The sequence below is a fragment of the Daucus carota genome, chromosome 8, assembly GCF_001625215.2.
Source record: "Daucus carota subsp. sativus chromosome 8, DH1 v3.0, whole genome shotgun sequence".
Classification (NCBI taxonomy): Eukaryota; Viridiplantae; Streptophyta; class Magnoliopsida; order Apiales; family Apiaceae; genus Daucus; species Daucus carota.
This window is the reverse complement of record NC_030388.2, coordinates 23,784,314-23,803,916: the sequence shown is the minus strand read 5'-3', so window position 1 is coordinate 23,803,916 and position 19,603 is coordinate 23,784,314. Positions and strand designations below refer to the sequence as shown.

At 32.3% G+C, this 19,603-nt stretch overlaps 1 protein-coding gene across 1 annotated transcript; it reads left to right on the top strand.

The window, feature by feature from the left end:
- The first annotated feature begins 583 nt into the window (after positions 1-583).
- On the top strand, positions 584-19,452 carry LOC108200096 (BAG-associated GRAM protein 1). The gene is made up of 18 exons (XM_017368160.2): positions 584-866; positions 1,300-1,350; positions 2,575-2,672; positions 4,419-4,494; positions 8,146-8,274; positions 8,355-8,401; positions 9,459-9,582; positions 9,722-9,838; positions 10,019-10,048; positions 10,153-10,252; positions 11,635-11,741; positions 12,533-12,664; positions 12,744-12,848; positions 13,392-13,538; positions 13,641-13,694; positions 15,657-15,720; positions 18,691-18,752; positions 18,925-19,452. The coding sequence occupies exons 1-18, from the start codon at positions 702-704 to the stop codon at positions 19,039-19,041; spliced, it is 1,725 nt and encodes a 574-aa protein (XP_017223649.1). The 5' UTR covers positions 584-701; the 3' UTR covers positions 19,042-19,452.
- The last annotated feature ends 151 nt before the right edge of the window (positions 19,453-19,603 follow it).

Below are 19,603 nucleotides of genomic sequence, written 5' to 3'. Positions count from 1 at the left end.
GGTTAATATCTGGAGATTGAGTTTTCACTAAATTCTGCAGCACAGATCACTAAATCCTAAAGAGATAATCACTAAATTGTACTGAGAATATCACTAACTTGTATTGGTTTCTAGTTTTTATTTTAAAATTGGTTTCTATTTGATCATGAGCCTATATATATATATATATATATATATAAGTTTGAATCTTTGGGGTCGCTTTCGAATTTGACTTTGTTCGACTCCCGGAAGCAAGCGTTCGGCTTGTATTGACTCTGAAATCACCGGCTTGTTAGCCCAAAACGCTAGACGATGCGGTGTTTTGTATAAATACAATTTAAAACAGTGTTTTGAAAATATATTTATGATCGTTTTTGTAGAATATAATATTTAAAATATTATTTTATAAAATTATGACCAAGAGAATCAAAATCAGAATAATACTGAGACAAAACTTCGGGACGTGACACTAAAAAAAAAGAGAAACGGTAATGGGAATATATTTAAAAAGTTGTATGATTATTATGAAAAAAAAATTGTATGATTACAACAATTACTGTAAAGTACTCCAGTTTAATAATTCATCACGTTTTTTAAAGTAACATTCTACACACTACTGCTAATAATATTCTCCAACGCCAACGGCAGTTTAGATTTAGAAATATAAAACCCTACTATACATACAGATACACACAAGGCTTGCCGGTTAATTGATCGGAAAAATGATGGTCGATTTCGCGAAGAAACTCCTGGTGCCGTCGTGGTGGGAGATTCAAGTCAGTCTCGCCGCCGCCGCCTTCATTATTTGTGTTTACTGCTTTTTTAGTTATCAGAATTGTGTCGCCGACGATCGCAAGGTCACCGGAGATTCCGCCGATAAGCAAAAGGTCTACTCACACTTATCATTTCGATTTCATTTGTGTTTTGGCTTGCATTTATTGGAAACACTGATTAATTAATTGATTTCTACTGTTCGATATCGATGCTTATTTTAGTCCAATTCCAACTTTAATTCGATTTGTGTGCATAATGAGTGTGAACAAGTAAAATATTGGAAGTAATTATGTTAGGATTCGTGATTTCGATCTCTATGAACTTGCTTGATGGAATTTAGTAGCTTCGAGATTACAACACCTTATGATCTCATAATTTTTTTAAGTCAATTAATCAGCATAGTGTTCTTTTTTTGTATATGATGTTGTGGCACCTTCTTCGAATAAGGATGCTTAATTATTTGCATTACTTTTGTAGATTGGATTTTATGTGTTTCATCAAGTAATTTCCACTTCTTTGACATGCAGTTCTGCACTTATTTTGTAGATAGGCCAGCCGAAAGGAGAACATCAGTACAATTTTGCATATGATATCAAGGTAACTGAAAAAGTCTCAATCTTATATTTAGATGTAGTTAACCTTACTCTCAGATTATAGTAATGATGTCAGATTTGACAATAGTATGAATTTTTGGAGTTATGCATACCTCAGAATTTTTTTATGAAAATATTATTTCTGCCAGTGATATGGGTGATCTACACAACAGTGTGTAGTGTGATGATCGATTGATAACCACAATAGTGGGTTAGTGGTGCTGCAGGATGTGTATTCAGGTTCAAGGAAATGAACGATATGGGTGAAAAGATATAGAGGGGCCAAATACTACCCAAAGGATTTATTTATACATTTAAAACCAATGCACTTAACTTTGATCGACAGTACAGGAGCACATTTGAGATAATAGATCTTAACATCCTTATTCTAGAATTACCTGCTCAAGCCAGTATCTAAAATTTTTAGTTTTGTATAGTCCTACTGTAACAGAAAGATAACATAGACAAGTAATCAAGTTCTGGATTATCTACTCCTTATAATTTTTGTATCGTAATTCTGTGGCATCCTTTGGAATATTCACCAGTTCACTGCAAAGCATTTCCAAAATTTCATTCAACAAAAGTTTTATCCTAAGATTTTAATCTTAAAAACTATTTTTAGTGGCAAAGAATGAAATACATTAAGCAGTTTGACAAATGTACTGTCTGGAACGAGTAATTTTAGCTGGCCCATTTTTGTTATTGTGTTTAAACCCAACTGCGCTCCTCTATTTTTTAGAATTTAGATGAAGTTAGTTTTTCATTAGTAGAACTTCGAGACCTGCCATGTAAAAGTCCCTGTTTTTGTCCTTGCACTCAAAAGGTGCGGTGCTTTAATGGACACTGTGGTTATACACTTCTTTCTTTTTGTGTTTGGGTAAGAGCTTCACCTTCTGCAGCAATCCGTAGTCAGTTTATGTGAATATTAGTAAAATTTCTTCAGATCTTCTTTTTTCCAATATACATTTTTGTGCATGATTTGGGTCTGTGGTAGGTATATCTGTAACCGTGCAAATAATGAGGGATGTTGGTCTTATTTGTACAAATATATGGGACACAATCAAATACAAAAACAATATGTAAAGCAGGAATTTGTTCAACATAATATATAATTATAAATCTATTGTTTATTACAATATGTTTTAATTAATTGTATTATGTGAATTTTTCTTTCATTTATTTCATCAGTTCCTTGTCAATGAATGACGGAACATGTTTAAATATTTAGGTAGAATTACTGGCAGCCAAGAATCTAATTGCTGCAAACCTGAATGGCACATCAGATCCGTATGCAATCATCACCTGTGGTACAGAAAAGCGGTTCAGGTGATTTTTTTTTTTCCTTTTAACATTTATTAATTTTAGTGCATGTGAATCCATACAGCAGATATTATCAGTTAAACCTATTACCTATGTGTACATTATATCTTGAGAATATATAATAATTGTCTTTTCTGTTAATAATGGTAAGATACATCTCGATCAAAATTTCAGTATATAATTGATATCTGGTTTTATAGTATAATTTTTATAGTAAGTATATGCTATATTAAACACGTAAGAAATAAGAAAATATAGTGTATCTCGGAAGGTGCACTATTATACAGCAGTACTCTAGTGCTAGTACTGCAACACTGAGTTATCTTCATATTGAGTCAGGGTTCAGAAGTCATTTCAATGTCAGTAACTTGTCACAAATTTCAGCCTTGACATTCTAATGTGTTAACTTATCACCTATCTATTGCCAGGTGATAAGATTACATGTTATTGTAGTTTTTTAATTTAACATTTGTCTAGAAGCTACACAACTCAGGTACCAAGTTCTTGCTTTCTCTTGCAAGCACTTGTGCTCTCATTTATTCAAATCAAGTACAGACAAAATGGATTTACAAAATATTTTTATCACTCTCCAATCTATTTCTAGAAGCATAGCTATATGAACTTATTGTCAGATGATAACGAAGCATTAAAAAGGTTTTAGAGTTTAAGTTTGTTAGTGCAAAATATTCGAAGGAATGGACGAGATGCCTCCTTGCGAAGAGATCGGGACCACAACACAAAATCTCATCCCTCGGCTTTTGAAGCTCTTCAATCGCAAGTCGCGAGTCTATTATTTGCATTTTCTTTAAAATCGGGTTAAATTTTGAGAGTTTCGCTCCATGTGAATAAACTTCTCCTTTATTTATATTTTTGTTACATAAATAATTGCAGGCATTATGCAATTAGTATGGTTAATCAGATGTTAAATTTATTATTTGGGTGTTCTGTTATGTTTGATTTTTTTGGTATATGTTTGTGGTAGATTGCTCGACACAATTCAGGGTTGTTTGGTTTGTAGGGTGGTATGGGTTTGGTAAGGTCTTCGTTCCTAGTCGTGTGTTTATCCTTGGCATTTTCGTTAGTCAAATTTGAGAGTGTCGCACTAACTATTCAAATCTTTCTTTTATTTAAAATTATTTAACTACCTCAGTTAAATAATTTGTTCTTCCATTATATATCAGGTCTATATGGCACTTGGTTAGAAGTAGACTATGTGCTAGATTTCTTTCCATTTACACAACATCAGTGCATGGTCGTAAACTGAATTTAGCGGGGACTGTAAACCCATCTTCTAAGTCGAATAAAAATGTATTTTCTTTGCATTTTGTGTTTTGAAACATCTGATAGTGACAATAAACAAGAGTTCTATTCATATTGTTAAAAGTAATTTTAATTAAAAAAAGATGATCACAATTCACTAATTTTTTAATCATTACATTTACAGAAGAGGGTTATTTTTTTGGAACTGAAAGAGGTAGTCAAGATATATATGTGTGTGTGTGTGTGTGTGTGTGTGTGAGTGTATGTGTATGTGTATATATATATTTATATAGTGATTACATGTATGACCTTGTGTTGCTACTAGCTATACTATTGTCTTTGGAATATATTAAAGTTGATTTTAAAATATTTCTTAGTTGAATAGATTTTTTGACATATTTTGCTACATATGTTATCGTTCACTGAAAGACTTATTTAAATTGGAAAATGTCTGCCCTACAAACTGATAAATTGTTGCTTTATGACCTGCAGCTCTATGGTTCCTGGTTCACGAAATCCTATGTGGGGAGAGGAGTTCAATTTTATAATAGATCAGCTTCCTGTTGAGGTAGTTAATTTGATGTGCAATGACTGTTGAATATGTGATTAATTTTTGAGACCATTATTGCTTATTGCTTTGTTGATTAGACCTCTGTTTCATTGATGCAAATACTTTTTTGGGGTATCTTGTATTGCAATCGTGTCTCACTGTCTCATTTATTTCGTTTGACATTTTAATTCATTTTCTAGTAGCTTATAAGTTTTATGCTTTTAGGCATAGTTATTATGGCTTCAATGATGTGGGGATGCGTAATTTACCTACTGCTTAAATATAATATAATCTGTAATTATTCTTTCAAGCGTGCATATATTTTCTGATGCATATATCATCTGATCACATATAAATAATGCATAGATATTTGTTTCAATATATATGTGTGTGTGTGTGTGCGCGCGCGCACGCAATTGCTCATATACATATTAAGATTATAATGAAAACTAAAAACTAATCTGAGCCCTTAGATGAATTGAATCTAATGACCCACAAGAAGTCACCACATACAATAAAAATACACCCTCCCACACATCCACACATGATCCCACATAATCCTCTCCATTTCTAATTTGATTTTTCTCGTCAATTGGTAAGCTTTTTTTGAAATTTGACTTCATCATATTTTTTTCATCTCGTACAATCAACTGGCATACCATATGTATGCTATATTTCAATTTGATTTAGATTTTTTTTAATTTTAGTATCATAGTTTTTATTTGTTTGTATTGGAGCAGGACCCTGCATATATATTATTACTGTGCTATTAAAACTGAAACTAAAAGTTTTTGATTGAATTTTACACTTGTCGACCGAATAATCCACCGACTAGTCGACAATTTGCAAGTCGACCTCTCTAGTCGATTTTCTCAACCCGACTAGTCTTGACTAGTCGAGCGCCGTGACAACAATGACACACACACACACATATCGGGCCTAATTGTTTATAAGTCTTTTGGTGGGTTTAAATATTAAAAAAACTTATTTAACATGTCCAATAAGAATACTTATTTAATATATTCAATAAAATATATTAACCCAAATAAGTTTATTAATAATTTAAAAATCTATTTTAATTAAACAATACTAAAATATATAATAAAAAATATACCCTTATATTAAAAAATAATATTATAAGCTACAGACTGGTTATAAGCTAGTACTGTAATATTAAAATTGAAACAAATAAAAGTTGTGGTTGGTCGGTATTTGGGCCATCGTGCTTCTTTATTTTTTGAAATATTTTAAAGAATCTTTTTTATTATAACTAGAACACATTTAAACAACCTCATTAAAACATATCTCTCGGGCCTATATATTGATAAGTCTTTTTGATGGGTTTAATAATTCGAAACTTATCGAATATACCCAATAAAATATTTTAATCCAAACTCGCCAATTAATTATTATAAAAACCTATTTTAATTGAAAGACGCATATTATTCTATTATATAAATGGGTTTTCAATAAAAAATTAAATATTAAAATATATATTTAAAAAAATATTATAAGTCACCTGTGCATTGCACGGGTTATTAGCTAGTATATATATTATATATGTTGTAATAATATGTATTATAATATAATTACACATATGTTGTCAAACTATATATTGTATATGATTAAGTGTTATTAAAAAGTGTCGTGACGGTAATAATTTGATTATCTTATAATACACACACATATATAAGAAGTGGTAGATGTAGATGGTGCAGGGTGGCACTTGCCCTTCGTTAGCTTTTATAGTTTGTATCTGATGTTTTGGATATTAAAAATAAAATAATGCCCTAGCTTTATTTTATAATTAATACTAGAGGCTGTAAATTTTGATCAAAATGTTGAGTAGTTAAGATGGTTTGTAGTTTTTTTAATGTTGGGTTAAATTTAAAAGCACTCTTCATTTTTATATTTCTATGCTGTCCGAATATTTCTGAAATTCTCATAGCCCTCCCTCAGAAAGCCATATTGTTTTTCCCTAATGATCACACTAATTTGGTAGAAGATTTCATGGTATATTTTCTTTTTGTATACCATTTGGTAATATATTTGATGGTGCTGTTTGCCGGGAAGCGAAATCATAAACAGGAGAGTTGGTTTAAATGACTTGCAATGATATATATTATATGTGTGTAATAACAAATTTACATTCGTAATGCGGGGGGTGCCATATAAATGCCACGGCGAGCCCCGTATCGACATAATAGGTGTACTAATGTTGTGCAAGTGGACCCTTGTTTTTTCTAAAAACAAGGGTGCTTAGATGTTTTGTTTGCCAACTGTTCACAATATTCCCAGTAACAAAATATTTGTACACAACTAGTCTAGGTGTTGTCCATGGCATATACAAATATATTTAGAAGTCCAGTCCACATCATTTCTCATACTTCACAACTATGCAAAATGTACATTTTGAATTGAATTTTGTCACAAAATTTGGCTGCAACTGATCTAGTGAATTTGTCGGCTTATGCAAATGAACAGAAGCAGCATACCACGACAACAAAGGGGGGAAACAGAAAAGATAACTATGTGAAGACAAGCAATAACACCAAGCATAATTATTAGAATGACCATAATTGTAGGAGTATAGACAACCACCGGACAAACTAGAGATCAGAAGATAGGTGCTTATAAGTAAAGTAAAACACATGAACACAAGGCTGAAGCACGGAGGAACATATTCTAAATAATGATAAGTAAGAGGATGACTGAGGATTAGGAAGAAAATATGATACTAATGAAATATTTTCAACATATAAGAAGGCTTTAGATTTGAGGAACCCATTTTGTTTGTTGCAGAGGCAATGGTATACACTTTATATAAAAAAATATGGAAATATTATATTAGATTGCTGGTAGTAGATTGCTGTAAAGGTTAATTAATCTTGTCTGATATGAGTCTGCTCTGAAAAGATTTATTGACCGCTTACAAATGAAGAGAAGATTTATGTACAAGAATTCAAATACCTTATTTTAGTGCTATATCTATGTTCTTTGGTAAAATAACAGAAAAGAGGATGAAATATCGGTATAGACTTTATGGCAGTTATATAGTCTCCAAGGACATTATTTGGACTTTGATTATGTTGAAATATTGAAATGTTTGTTGTCATTATCCGAGAACCCGAATTGGCGTGTATTCAGTTGTTTTTTGGGTCATAACTATCACCCTTTGCTCTAAGAATTAGTTCCCATATCACCTGGTTCATGCTTTTTGTGCCATGTAGCACCAGCACTACTTTATAAAGCTCCCCTACTTTCTATATCCAACAACCATCGGTGGGGAGTTTACCTATCTCCTTGATCTACTAGCCCCGAGCACTTTTGAATATTATTATTTTGCCTTTAGTTAACTACATAAAGGTGTTTCATCTTTGGTTGCTTAATATAAGCGCTAGAATTGATTAATTTATATCATAATCAAAGTATTATACCAAATTTTATAATAATGTCTTGGGACATTTTTATGTCTGTGTAGACAAATTACATAGTGATGTTTTTTAATTAAATGTTAGAGTAGTGTGTACTGTGTACGTCTGTACTTAACCCAGGAATCCTTTTTATCATAACAGTTTGCGATGAGCATTGATATCTATGCTTATCATAAAGTAGCATTATATAGTATGAGTGTTGAGTATGTTTAAAATATCATTAATGTTTTGGCAGATTAATGTAACGATATATGATTGGGATATAGTTTGGAGAAGCACAGTGTTGGGTTCGGTGGTGGTTCCTGTTGAAAGTGAAGGACAAACTGGTGCAGTATGGCATACTTTGGATAGTACATCAGGGCAGGTACCTCTAGTTACAAACTTTACTACACTTTCATAGCGTCAAATTTTGGATATTTACTTACAGAACTATCTATATGACAGGTTTGTCTCGATATCAGAACAATCAGTGTTCCTGTAGACTCTACTAGGTAATATCGACTTGCTGGTTTCAATATTTTTGTTCTTGAGCTACTTGAGCTATATGTTTTACTTTAGGTGTACCAACTCCTCTTCCACCTGTAATACATAAAAGGCTGTAGTATTATTTTAACTTCTGTTTAAGCTAATTAACTTGGGTGAAGTTTATACCTGAGATCTAGAGAAACCTTTAATTTAATGAATAAACTAAAAGTTGGTGGAAAATTGCAAAAAAATGTACTGGTCTCCACAGTTTTTCTTGTCATTAAATTTACCTTCCCTTGCCATTCCTTTCTCCTCCCATATAATCTAAAGAAGTGCTAGTACATTTTTGACCGTCATTTCTGCAGTAATTTTACCTAATATATTTACTAATTTTCTTACCTTAAACATAACGTTATATTTTAAGTAATATAGAAATGAGTCCGAGTTTTCGTGAGGGCATTTTGTTCAGTATGAGATTTGTTTGCAAGTATTTAGATTTAAATTAAGTATTTCCTCGTTGACATAGAATGATAGTCGTAGGTGTTCAATCCAAGTAAATATAATGTAGATAGCTGTACTCTGACTTAGGTAAGACCTCTTATGAATGTAGTTATATCTTTAGAAATTATGCATATACATAGTAAGATAAAAGTTAATGCGTTACTTTCTTGGTGATGTACGTGCTCTTACTGATCGAAAAGTATCAGCTTGATTGCTGTGGAAATGTATTGTTGCCCTAAGCATTAACTAAATTATGTCTACATAGTATTAATATTTATCAGGGGCTTATCGTCTTTAACAAAATATTTAAGTTTGATAAGATCTTTACGTGCTTTAATATAAAAACATTTTTTGTTGGTTCATGCATGCTGCTGCTGTTAGTTTTCAACTTCTCAACTTTGGTGAAATATTAATACTACAACAATGATGAAGTGTAAGATTTTGTCTTGCGCTCTTTCTTCTATATGTGTGTGCTTCTTGAGTGTTGCTTGAGTTATAAACGTAGATAGTCATTTTCAAGGCGTACATTATTTTTTGCTTATTTTTTTATTTTTTCTGAAAGAAACTTATCCTTAATGTTAGGGGTCGGAGTGGTTATGCTGGTGCTAATGCCCGAAGAAGGTTATCTTTGGATGAGCAAGGACCTGTTGTAGTTCATCAGAAACCTGGGCCACTGCAAACAATATTTGATCTTCTTCCAGACGAGGTGAGCTTTCTAAAGCATTATATATCTGGCGTCTAAATTTTTTAATAGTTTGGTTTTCTTTTTGTCAAATCTCGTATACATGGGCTCATAAGTACCTTTATGTACATTCCTGCTATTTTAATAAGCATAATGCTTTCAGATTGTTGAACACAGCTATTCATGTGCACTTGAAAGGTCCTTTTTGTACCATGGCCGTTTGTATGTCTCAGCATGGCATATCTGCTTTCACTCTAATGTGTTTTCAAAGCAAATGAAGGTCAGTTAAAATTCTTTTTATCCTTCATCTAAATTAAGGAGTCCGCTTAGAATGATCAATATATCACAATTTCAACTGAGTCATTAGTGAATTGTCTTGCGTTGATTTAGTATTTATATCAATGCAATTGGTTCTATCGATAAGATTGCTAATATGCAACTATTATCTTATTCCTGACAGGTAATTATCCCAATTGGAGATATAGATGAGGTATGCAATTTTATATGGATTTCTATATGATCTTCATCTTTGTTTATTATTAGTCGATATTTCTGGATTGCCCGGATATCTTTATTGTCATTTCTAATCTTCAGATAAGAAGAAGCCAACATGCACTCATCAATCCCGCAATTACGATAATTCTTCGCATGGGTGCTGGCGGTCATGGTGTCCCTCCTTTAGGAAGTCCTGATGGTTAGTTACTGATGCAATAAAACTAGCTGTGTTTCCTGGACTATATGCCAGACTAGTTGACATTATGACCCATGATGAATGCAGTTTATCTTACAAACTTATATGCTCAAAGTGATACTTAGGGATACTTAGAGAGTGCAGCTGGGTGCATATGGAGTGCACCACCCTATGTATGGTGTGAAAGTGGCCTGTTTTGTAATTTTCAATCAAAGTCACTGCTTTTGTAAGAGAAAGGGAAACATTATGACTCTTCACCACATCTCAGATCAATACACACACACACACACACACACACACACACTGTATGTAATATTGTAGACGTGTAACTGTGTTAGGCAGGTCACCACTCAGACATTAATAATTACAATATAATAATACATCTTTACATGTTAAATTTTTTAATTTATCTATTCATTTCCATTAGGAATTACTCCCTCCGTCCCAATGAATAATATACATTGGGATTGGACACGGAGACCAAGAAAAAGTGTAAGAAATGAGTAAAGTTAGATGAAAAGTGGGTAAAGTGGTGGACCCATTTATTTTTAATAATAGATTTGAGATAGTGAAGGAAAGTAGTGGGTGTAATAGTGTTTTTATTATTATAGAATGGAGATAGTGGGAGAAAGTAGTGGGTGTAATAGTGTTTTATATTATTAAAAGTTGCTATTTTAGGAATGTATAGAAATGACGGGACATCCCAAAAAGGAAACTGTATAGAATTGACTGGGCTGGAGGGAGTATCAATTATTCAACTGATTGAAAATCTGTATGTTTGCTAAAAAAGAATATGGTATGTCTGAATATTTGGTTTAATCAAATGTAATATTTGATTTTGTTAATCAACTATATATATAATATATATATGTGTGTGTGAGTGCGCGCGCGCGCGCTTATATGTATTAATAATATTTTTGTTAATAATGTATCTGAGGCCGCAGCCATACCCCTATATTTTGAAATGCCGAATTCTCTTATCCCGCACCCGCACCCATGTTTCCTAGACGAGGAGAGTGAAGAATCGCAAAGTTCCCGATGTGATGGGGTGATTTGAGGAGGAAATATCTCCGCATCATTAGTCTATAGTATTGAACTGTCCAACTTGTTCATCTTACTTGCAATGCTAAAATAAAGCAGTGTGAGTTATCTTTCTTTGTTCTTGCTGTACTCACTTAAAATGTTAAACTAACATTTTTCCAGTGTTCTAGCTGCTTCTTACACCTTTGTGCCACCTATTGAGTGGACAGGTGCATTGAGCTGTAAAGCGGTCTGGCTCAATAGATTACTGTAAATGACAGATAGTATGTTACACATGAATTTGTAAAAATATATTCCGACTTTTTGGTTATGTTCCGTTTCAATATTCTTTTCTACAATTTCAGGCAGGGTCAGATATAAATTTGCATCATTTTGGAACAGAAACAATTCACTACGAGGTTTACAACGGGCTGTAAGGAACTACCATGAAATGCTAGAAGCAGAAAGCAAGGTCTGACCTTGTGCTTTTGATTGAATTCCCTAAACACCTATGGTTTAAACAATTCTTTGTTGAAAAGAAAACTTTTATATACTTAGAAGCCTGTATCTACTTTTGCGTTCTATGATTTGACTACTTGAGTTGCTATTTTCTCTATATATTATTTGTGCATGTTTATCGTAATGAGTGATTGGTCCTATTCTGTGAAGGAATATGATATTTTTAACTGTAGGCCATTTTCACCTAATTTTATTCGGCTTTAGATCTAATATATTACTGTAAACCTGTAAATTACAGAGGGGTCAAGGGATATTCATTTTAAGGATCTAGTTTTGTCGCGTAATTTAAATTTTAATTTAGCACCAATAATTAGAAAATTTTAATTTTGTAGGATTCAGCACCCTATTGTATATTTTTTAATAAAGAAACAGATGAAAGGATTCGGGAGGTATTCACCAACAGATACTCTTGTGACATGATGATCAACATACTGATGGTCTTTTTTGATTATTAGCCCTCTAGTGGTTAATATTAGTAACACTTACACTGTTACATGTGTACATTGAAGGGCCTATGCCCGGCAATGGTGCTGTACTCATACCAATATGAAATTTAATAATTAAACTGATATAGTAACCAATAATGTGCTTCTAATCTTCTAAACGATAAGATAAAAAATTTACTTAACAAATCATATATCTTATGGTACATTAGACATGAACAATAACCATTATATGCAAATCTAGAGGTTGTGACTGGGGTACTACTTCCTTATTACTTGATGTTTATCTATTCGTTGGCAGGACAAAGTGCAGTCAGAAGTTCGCGCGCACAGTACTTCAATTAAAAGCGCCAAGGCTCCTGAGCAAATAGAGCCCACAGTTGGGAAGTTACAGCCTTTCGTCAAAGAAGAAGTTCTTAGTAGCATATACGATGTATGTATTAATCTGTTGTCTTTGTCTAGAATATAGTAATACATCTGTTATTTGCTTCTAATACATGTATTTTCTTCAGGGTGTTTACCCTACCACCGCTGAGTTATTCTTTAAATTACTGCTCAATGATGATTCAAATTTTACAAATGAATATCGGGCAGCCAGAAAGGATGCTCATCTTTCTGTAAGTTATGGACTTTGCCATGCATCATGCATCAATATCTTTTACTTTTATTATCTCATTGTTGTGGTCAAATATGATGCTGCATAATATACTCTGGAAGCACCTTGTCTGAAGCTTGAGTACTTTTATTCATATAATACTTTATTTCTCTGAGAAAGATAAAAATGGAAAAGGCTTGCAGCTACAAGCCAGATGCCAGTTCTGACATGCCATGCTGTATCACTAACAGAGACATAAATATTGACAAGTCAAATACTTGTCAATTTATATAACAAAAGCTTTTAAGCTGTTTAAATTATTTCCGAGCATGATGGTAAATATTAAAAAAAAAATTAGGTATACACTTTGCAATTTTTTTTTGCTGCACACACACACACATGTGTGTGTGTGTGTGTGCGCAGCAAAAAATTTGCAAAGTATGTACCTAAAAAATTTATTGATATTTATGTGTGTGTGTGTGTGTGCGCACCACGTAAAGCTATCTTGTTGCCTGATTGACTGCAGAGTGATCTGAGGTTTGTAATCTTCTTATGCTATTTTTAGATAGGTCAGTGGCATGCTGCAGCAGAATATGACGGTCAAGTCAGAGAAATTAAATTCAGGTCCCTATGCAACAATCCTATGTGCCCTCCAGACACTGCAATGACTGAATGGCAACATGCTGTTTTCTCCCCGGATAATAAAAATCTGGTTCATGTGCTTTGATACTTTATTTATTGAATCTCCCCCCTCTTTTAATTTAAGCTATCTCCACAAGTTGAATCTCCTCATGGTCAATATTTTCCATGGCAGGTGTTTGAAACTGTACAACAGGCGCATGATGTTCCATTTGGATCATCTTTTGAGGTACATGGTGTTTTATTTTCATGCGGAGTTGCAGTATCATTTAGGAAGTGATATAAAAGTTCTTATTATAACTCCCAAGTGAAGTTAATTATACGTGTAACCATTTTGTTAAGAAAAATAGGCAAGTTTTTGTTTCAGTCTGATCCTTGATCATTACGGATGGACAACCTACAGTGGCGTAGCCAGACTATAAGTTAAGGTTGAGCAATAATTAATAAAAAAAATATTACAAAAAAACAAAGATAGATTTAGATACTTGCTAGATACATGTATTGTACTGAGTTCTGCCAGAGTCATCAATTTTAAGTTATTTCTGTTCTTCTCTATTACACATGGCACAAAAATAGAGTTAATAATTAATTTGGGATAATTTTAAGTAGCTAATGTTTGGATAATCAAAAATATTGCATGCTACAGTTGGGAGAGGGTTCAGGGTGGACCATGGCACAGGGTCGCCTCTTAATGCCTTATTACTGCTTACAAATGCCCTTTCCTAGTGCTACAACATCATGTAAAAGTATACCTATAAACAACAAGCCTAGCTGGCTAGCTTTTAGTTATATGAAACTCAGTTTGCAGCTCTGCCTAGTTGATAGATATACATACAATTAATCAAAACAGCTATCATCAAACATTTTCCATATTTGTTAAATATCGGTGCAATGATTTGTTAAATGGTCTCAAACAAGAATGCCATGTAAAAGTAATGGCAATTATAACGTTTCTGAACAGCTGTAAACATGAAGAAAAAGGTTAAATTTTATATAATTACCAAGTCACAGATAAATGGTTAGAATATGATAAATTTTAAAACATATTTAAGATATCAATTTTCCTATATTTTAAAGTAAATTTTGAATAAACTACAAAAAATTGGATTTGAAAATATGAATAGTTGTAAAATAATATACCTTTACCATGTATAATAAAACTTTTGGGGGAATCTGTGCATACGATTCCCCTCTCTCCTCCCGTGAAGGTAGATGTTATGTCATGTTCGATGAGGAGAATTCTAGATAGCAAGGCAATATTGAGTTGTGAACTTGTACTAAACATTTGCTACGTTCTGACTGCTCTATTTTAGCTGTTATCAACATCTTCATTTTACTAGGAACGGAGTTAAATGAATTTAAGGTTAGATATATAAATCAGATAAAAATTTCTTTCGGTAGGTAGAATAATAATTTATATTCAAATTGAGGTATCTTTGCATGCTAACCATGTTATTTCAAAGATACAATGGACTCTTGGTTTCTTTGTTTCTAAAAATTTATCAGTTTACACCTTTAGACTTTTCGGAAAATGGGAATACTGTAGAATTGATTACTTTTGATTTTTTTTTTTTAATTTAATGCAATATTCTCAAGGATCAGCACTACACTTTGATATGTACATGTTTCTATCTTCTTTGTCATAATTTTTTAGCGCTGCTGAAAAATTTGACATTAATGATCTTTGCATGTGTACCTCTAGTCCCCTGTTGTCTCAATCTGCTTGGTAGCCAGTATCTAATATCTTAATTCATTTTCATTTTGTTAGTTATTGAATAAAACATGCAGTTGTGAAATAATTTTTCCTCACTCTTAAATCTGCGGGCGCACACTCTCTCCTCTCATTGTTGATGCAAAGAATTGGTTAGAGTACCTTACAAAGAAATGAATTGTTTTATTATATAATATTTATTTATATATGTTATTGACATGGCTGTATATAACTTAATAAAAGATTCTTTGTGTTACCTTGTTTCTATCTTAAAAAAACTTTATCATTTAATAAGAGCTGTAGCAAATGAATTCATTTTGGTGAGTGTGATGGAAATAGATTTTCCCCCATCTTTACCTATAACTAAAATGATGGACATATAATGAAGTGGTATCAAGTGTAGCATAATATTATTTTCGTAAACCTCATATGGGTCTGTCTTTTTTCCTTCTTTACTAATAGATTTATTTGCTGCATCAGATACATTGTAGATGGTCCGTTTCTACCAACTCTGATTCCTCAAGCAATGTTAATGTGAAAGTTGGTAAGTATCTTCTAGAAATGCAAACAATTAGTTTTGTTAATTGTCATCATCAATTGCAGTAGTAAGGTACATTTTGCTAGTGCCTTTGACAAATGGTAACTGGATTTTATTTTACTTGCAATATGCATAAGAGTCTTTTCCTTAGTTTTTCCAGGCTCGTAACTTCTTGTTGGGCTAAACCCCCTCGACCATTACCCCTTTGCATGTATACTTTATGAATAGAACAAAAGCATATTTATAATATAAACAATGTTTAAGAAAGTTAGATCCCGGAACAATGTCTATTGTTATAATAACTATTGTCTGATACGTATATTTGATGTAGATCAAATTTTTCTCCAGAAATATAAAGTTTAGCTTAAATCTATAAAGACTTTAATGACCAAGCAACAAAATGAAAGGATTGATTTGTTTAGACTGCCTAAAGAGTTGAATCACCCACGAGCTAAACGAAATCTTGATAAGAAAGTATAAAGAAATTAACCACCAACTTTCCAGGGTTTTGCAGGTATAAACATAAGATTTATTCAAATAAAATTCTGGTCTCTAGTAAAACATTAAAATGCAATGTATGGGTATATATAGGCTAGGCAAATGACCTAAACCCTTAGGAACCCAAACCAAATTCTATCAGCTAGTAATTGGCTAATATTTGAACCAAACAAAAGAAAAGTATAATCCAGTTAGAAAACTACATAAAAACCAATCCCAACTCGAAAAATAAATTCCAAGTGCTTGAAATTAGAAATACCCTTTCAGGTTAAAAATTTGTAAGCCAAAAATCTAGTTTAATAAATATACAATAATTAACCTCGTCCAACAACGCAGCCCATGTTAAGTAAGATGCCTATGGGCCTTGTAATATGTCTAACCAATTCTTATGGATATCATAGAATGTAATTAAGTCCAAAGCCATGTTTCTCTCCCTGAAATCAATGTGATCAGTCCATAATGCTCCTACATGATCAGTTTCTTACAGTTTCTTATCTATGAGACTATGACTAATGTTAGAGAAAGCCCCTTTCAATGGCATGTCACTATAGTACAATATTTAATTTTTACCCCTCTATATTTAAAAATCAAAAGTTCGATTCTTACAGCTACATATGGTTAATTGTTAAATACAAAACATTCAAGTCAGCTGCTGGCTAAAAACAAAAATGGACAAATGCCAAAATAAAACACATTACTCACATGTTGTATTCAACTAAATATATGATGATTATAAGAACATGAATAATCACCAGAAACCTAGTTATAACTATGAGCCTGTTTGAAGTCGGGGCTTAAAGTTGTTTCGAACTTTAAGCAGAAAAATGTATGTATGTTAGAAATAAGCCAAAAACTAACTTAAAGCCACAAGTTAGTTTGAGATACTTTTTTCACTGATTTAAATTTTTGATTTTTTTATTTTTTTTTTTTATAAAAGTTACCCATAAGTCATAAGTAACCCATAAATCACTTTTATTTTAATTAGTACATTTTTAACAACACATGAGTCATTAATAAGTCGAAATTACCCAAACAAATATTTTAAGCTTCCGGCTTATCACATTAAGTCACATTTAGTCATAAGTCACAATTTTAAGCTCAGCCAAACGAGCTCTATGTTATGGACCAAATTACTCATCTTTGGGACTGAATATAATATCAAATCAATTATATAAATCCTTTCTATTTAGAAGTTTAGAAATAAATAGTTGTTTTCACTAACTTAATTAAACTAATGAGCAATTAAAAGTATTTTAACGATGATAAAAAGCAATCCAAGAATTAGGTTTCTTTGTTGGATGCAGTGAATATGAATAATTGTATTACGGGTCTCTACTCTGCTAAAACAACCCTTTGTTTATAATGTTTTCTCCCAAGATACAAAATAATACCTATAATTTAACCTTGAAGTCACTTCTATGATCAATCAAAATCAAATTTTAAGCTATTACGAACCAAGGATTTCCTGTTTTATAACTCGCCTAATAATCTCCCAATTAATTAATTGAGTTTTGTTTGTCATATCATAAACAAGAATTATAAATCCTATAAATTCCATTATAGGTTCGCTACTCCTATAATTGTGTGACACGCTCAAATGACAAATTAGCACATGTAGAGAAATCACAATATTAGATTAAACAAACATATTAAGCTGACAAATACTCCCTAATCCTCGGATTAGAGTCGGATTAGAGTTTTAATTACCCACAACAATTAAAGAAAAAATATATATAATAATCGAAACCATGTCACAAGAGTGTAGAGTTAATAAAATACAACTTGACGAAATCTCTCGAAGTTGGAGTGAATCCCTTTAATCCTTGCTCAAGTTCTCTCACAAAGCTTTCTCGCTCTCTCTTAATACACGCAATATGCGATCTCTCCTCAATAATAATACAAAACCTAATAATATTAGTGTTTTTAATGGTTTCCATGAAAAACAAATCCAATTTCCTAAACAAGTTGGATTCTAAAAAGAAATTTGCATGCTGATTTTCAGGCTTGTTTCTAGGCTGCTCCAGTTGGATTTTAAGTAATGGGCCACCTTTGACTTGTAGAAAATTCTATTATCTTCGCGTGGGTCGTCCAATTCTGATATATAGAACTCCAGTTATGGCCAAGGCCCAAACAAGATTTGTTTCGCAGGCTGTTCATAAAATCTGAATTTCCATCTAATTAAGTCCATAGCAGCTCAATTTATTCCAACTTTAGGAATATATATTTTCCTGCCATTAAACACTTAAAATCAATTAGTAATACCCCAATTATTTACAGAATACTAAAATTAAAAATCATATAAAAGCATAGATAAATATATGTTTTATCAATTTACACATTGAAAACATAGATCTGTAAAAGAGCATGTACATGTAGGCTGATTTATTTATAACAGATAAAGTTTCAAGTACAACATAAATACATGAGTTTTAAATAGAAATCTGATGTTATCTTATATATGCTCCTTCCACTGAACAGGTGTACATTTTAAAAAATGGTTGATTATGCAATCAAAAATCAAAGCTGGCGCTATCATTGAGGTATCTACCGTTTTTCTCGAGTTTAACAGTGATCATCGCCCGTTTTTCTCGAGTTTAACAGTGATCATCGACCGTTTTTCTCAAGTTTAACAGTGATCATCATAAAATAAATTTTGTTATTCAGCCCCTATGGAATAGTAATAGTTGATATATCTTCTGCGTATAAATGCAGTATAAAAAGGAGGTTGAGTTGATGGTCAAGGTGGGCCTTGCTTATATTCAGTCGAAGTCTACTAGTGACAGTAACATTGTTGTGGCCCCTAAATCGAATACTCAAGAGAACACATAAAGTAGTAATGCTGAAACATTATGTTTATTTGTATAGCAATTGTTAAACCCTCCTGTAACATATTTTTAGTCCAGTCAACTGTGTATTTGGTTACCTGACAAAAAAAAAAAAACTGTGTATTTGGTTAGGAAAATATGTAGTGTAATCATCTGATCAGTTTGCCAATCAATAGTGGACAGCTGGTGCGCTCTTGTAATCCTTGTGCAGAAACTTTTTTTCCCTGGAAGTCCATGTCTGTCGGCTCAGGTCATCTTTAAGCCTAATTGGTGGTTTTCTTTACTTGTGAGTCTATTCTGCACTTCTGTTTAGTTATATTTTTTAAATTTTAGTTGTAGGCTTGTAGCAATCCAAGATTTTTTAAATGAATTGTTTGGTGACCTGAGATAGGTTAATATATATTTGTATTATATCTGTTCAGGTTCTTGTGAAGTTGCTCGTGTGGTGAATGCATAAAAGCTTAAAACAATGTATGTGTTTTAAGTTTGATGCCCACATAAAAGTTTACACTTGCCGGCAAGGCCTTGAATTCATGCCCTTCCCTTTTTAAAAGAATGCGTTGGTT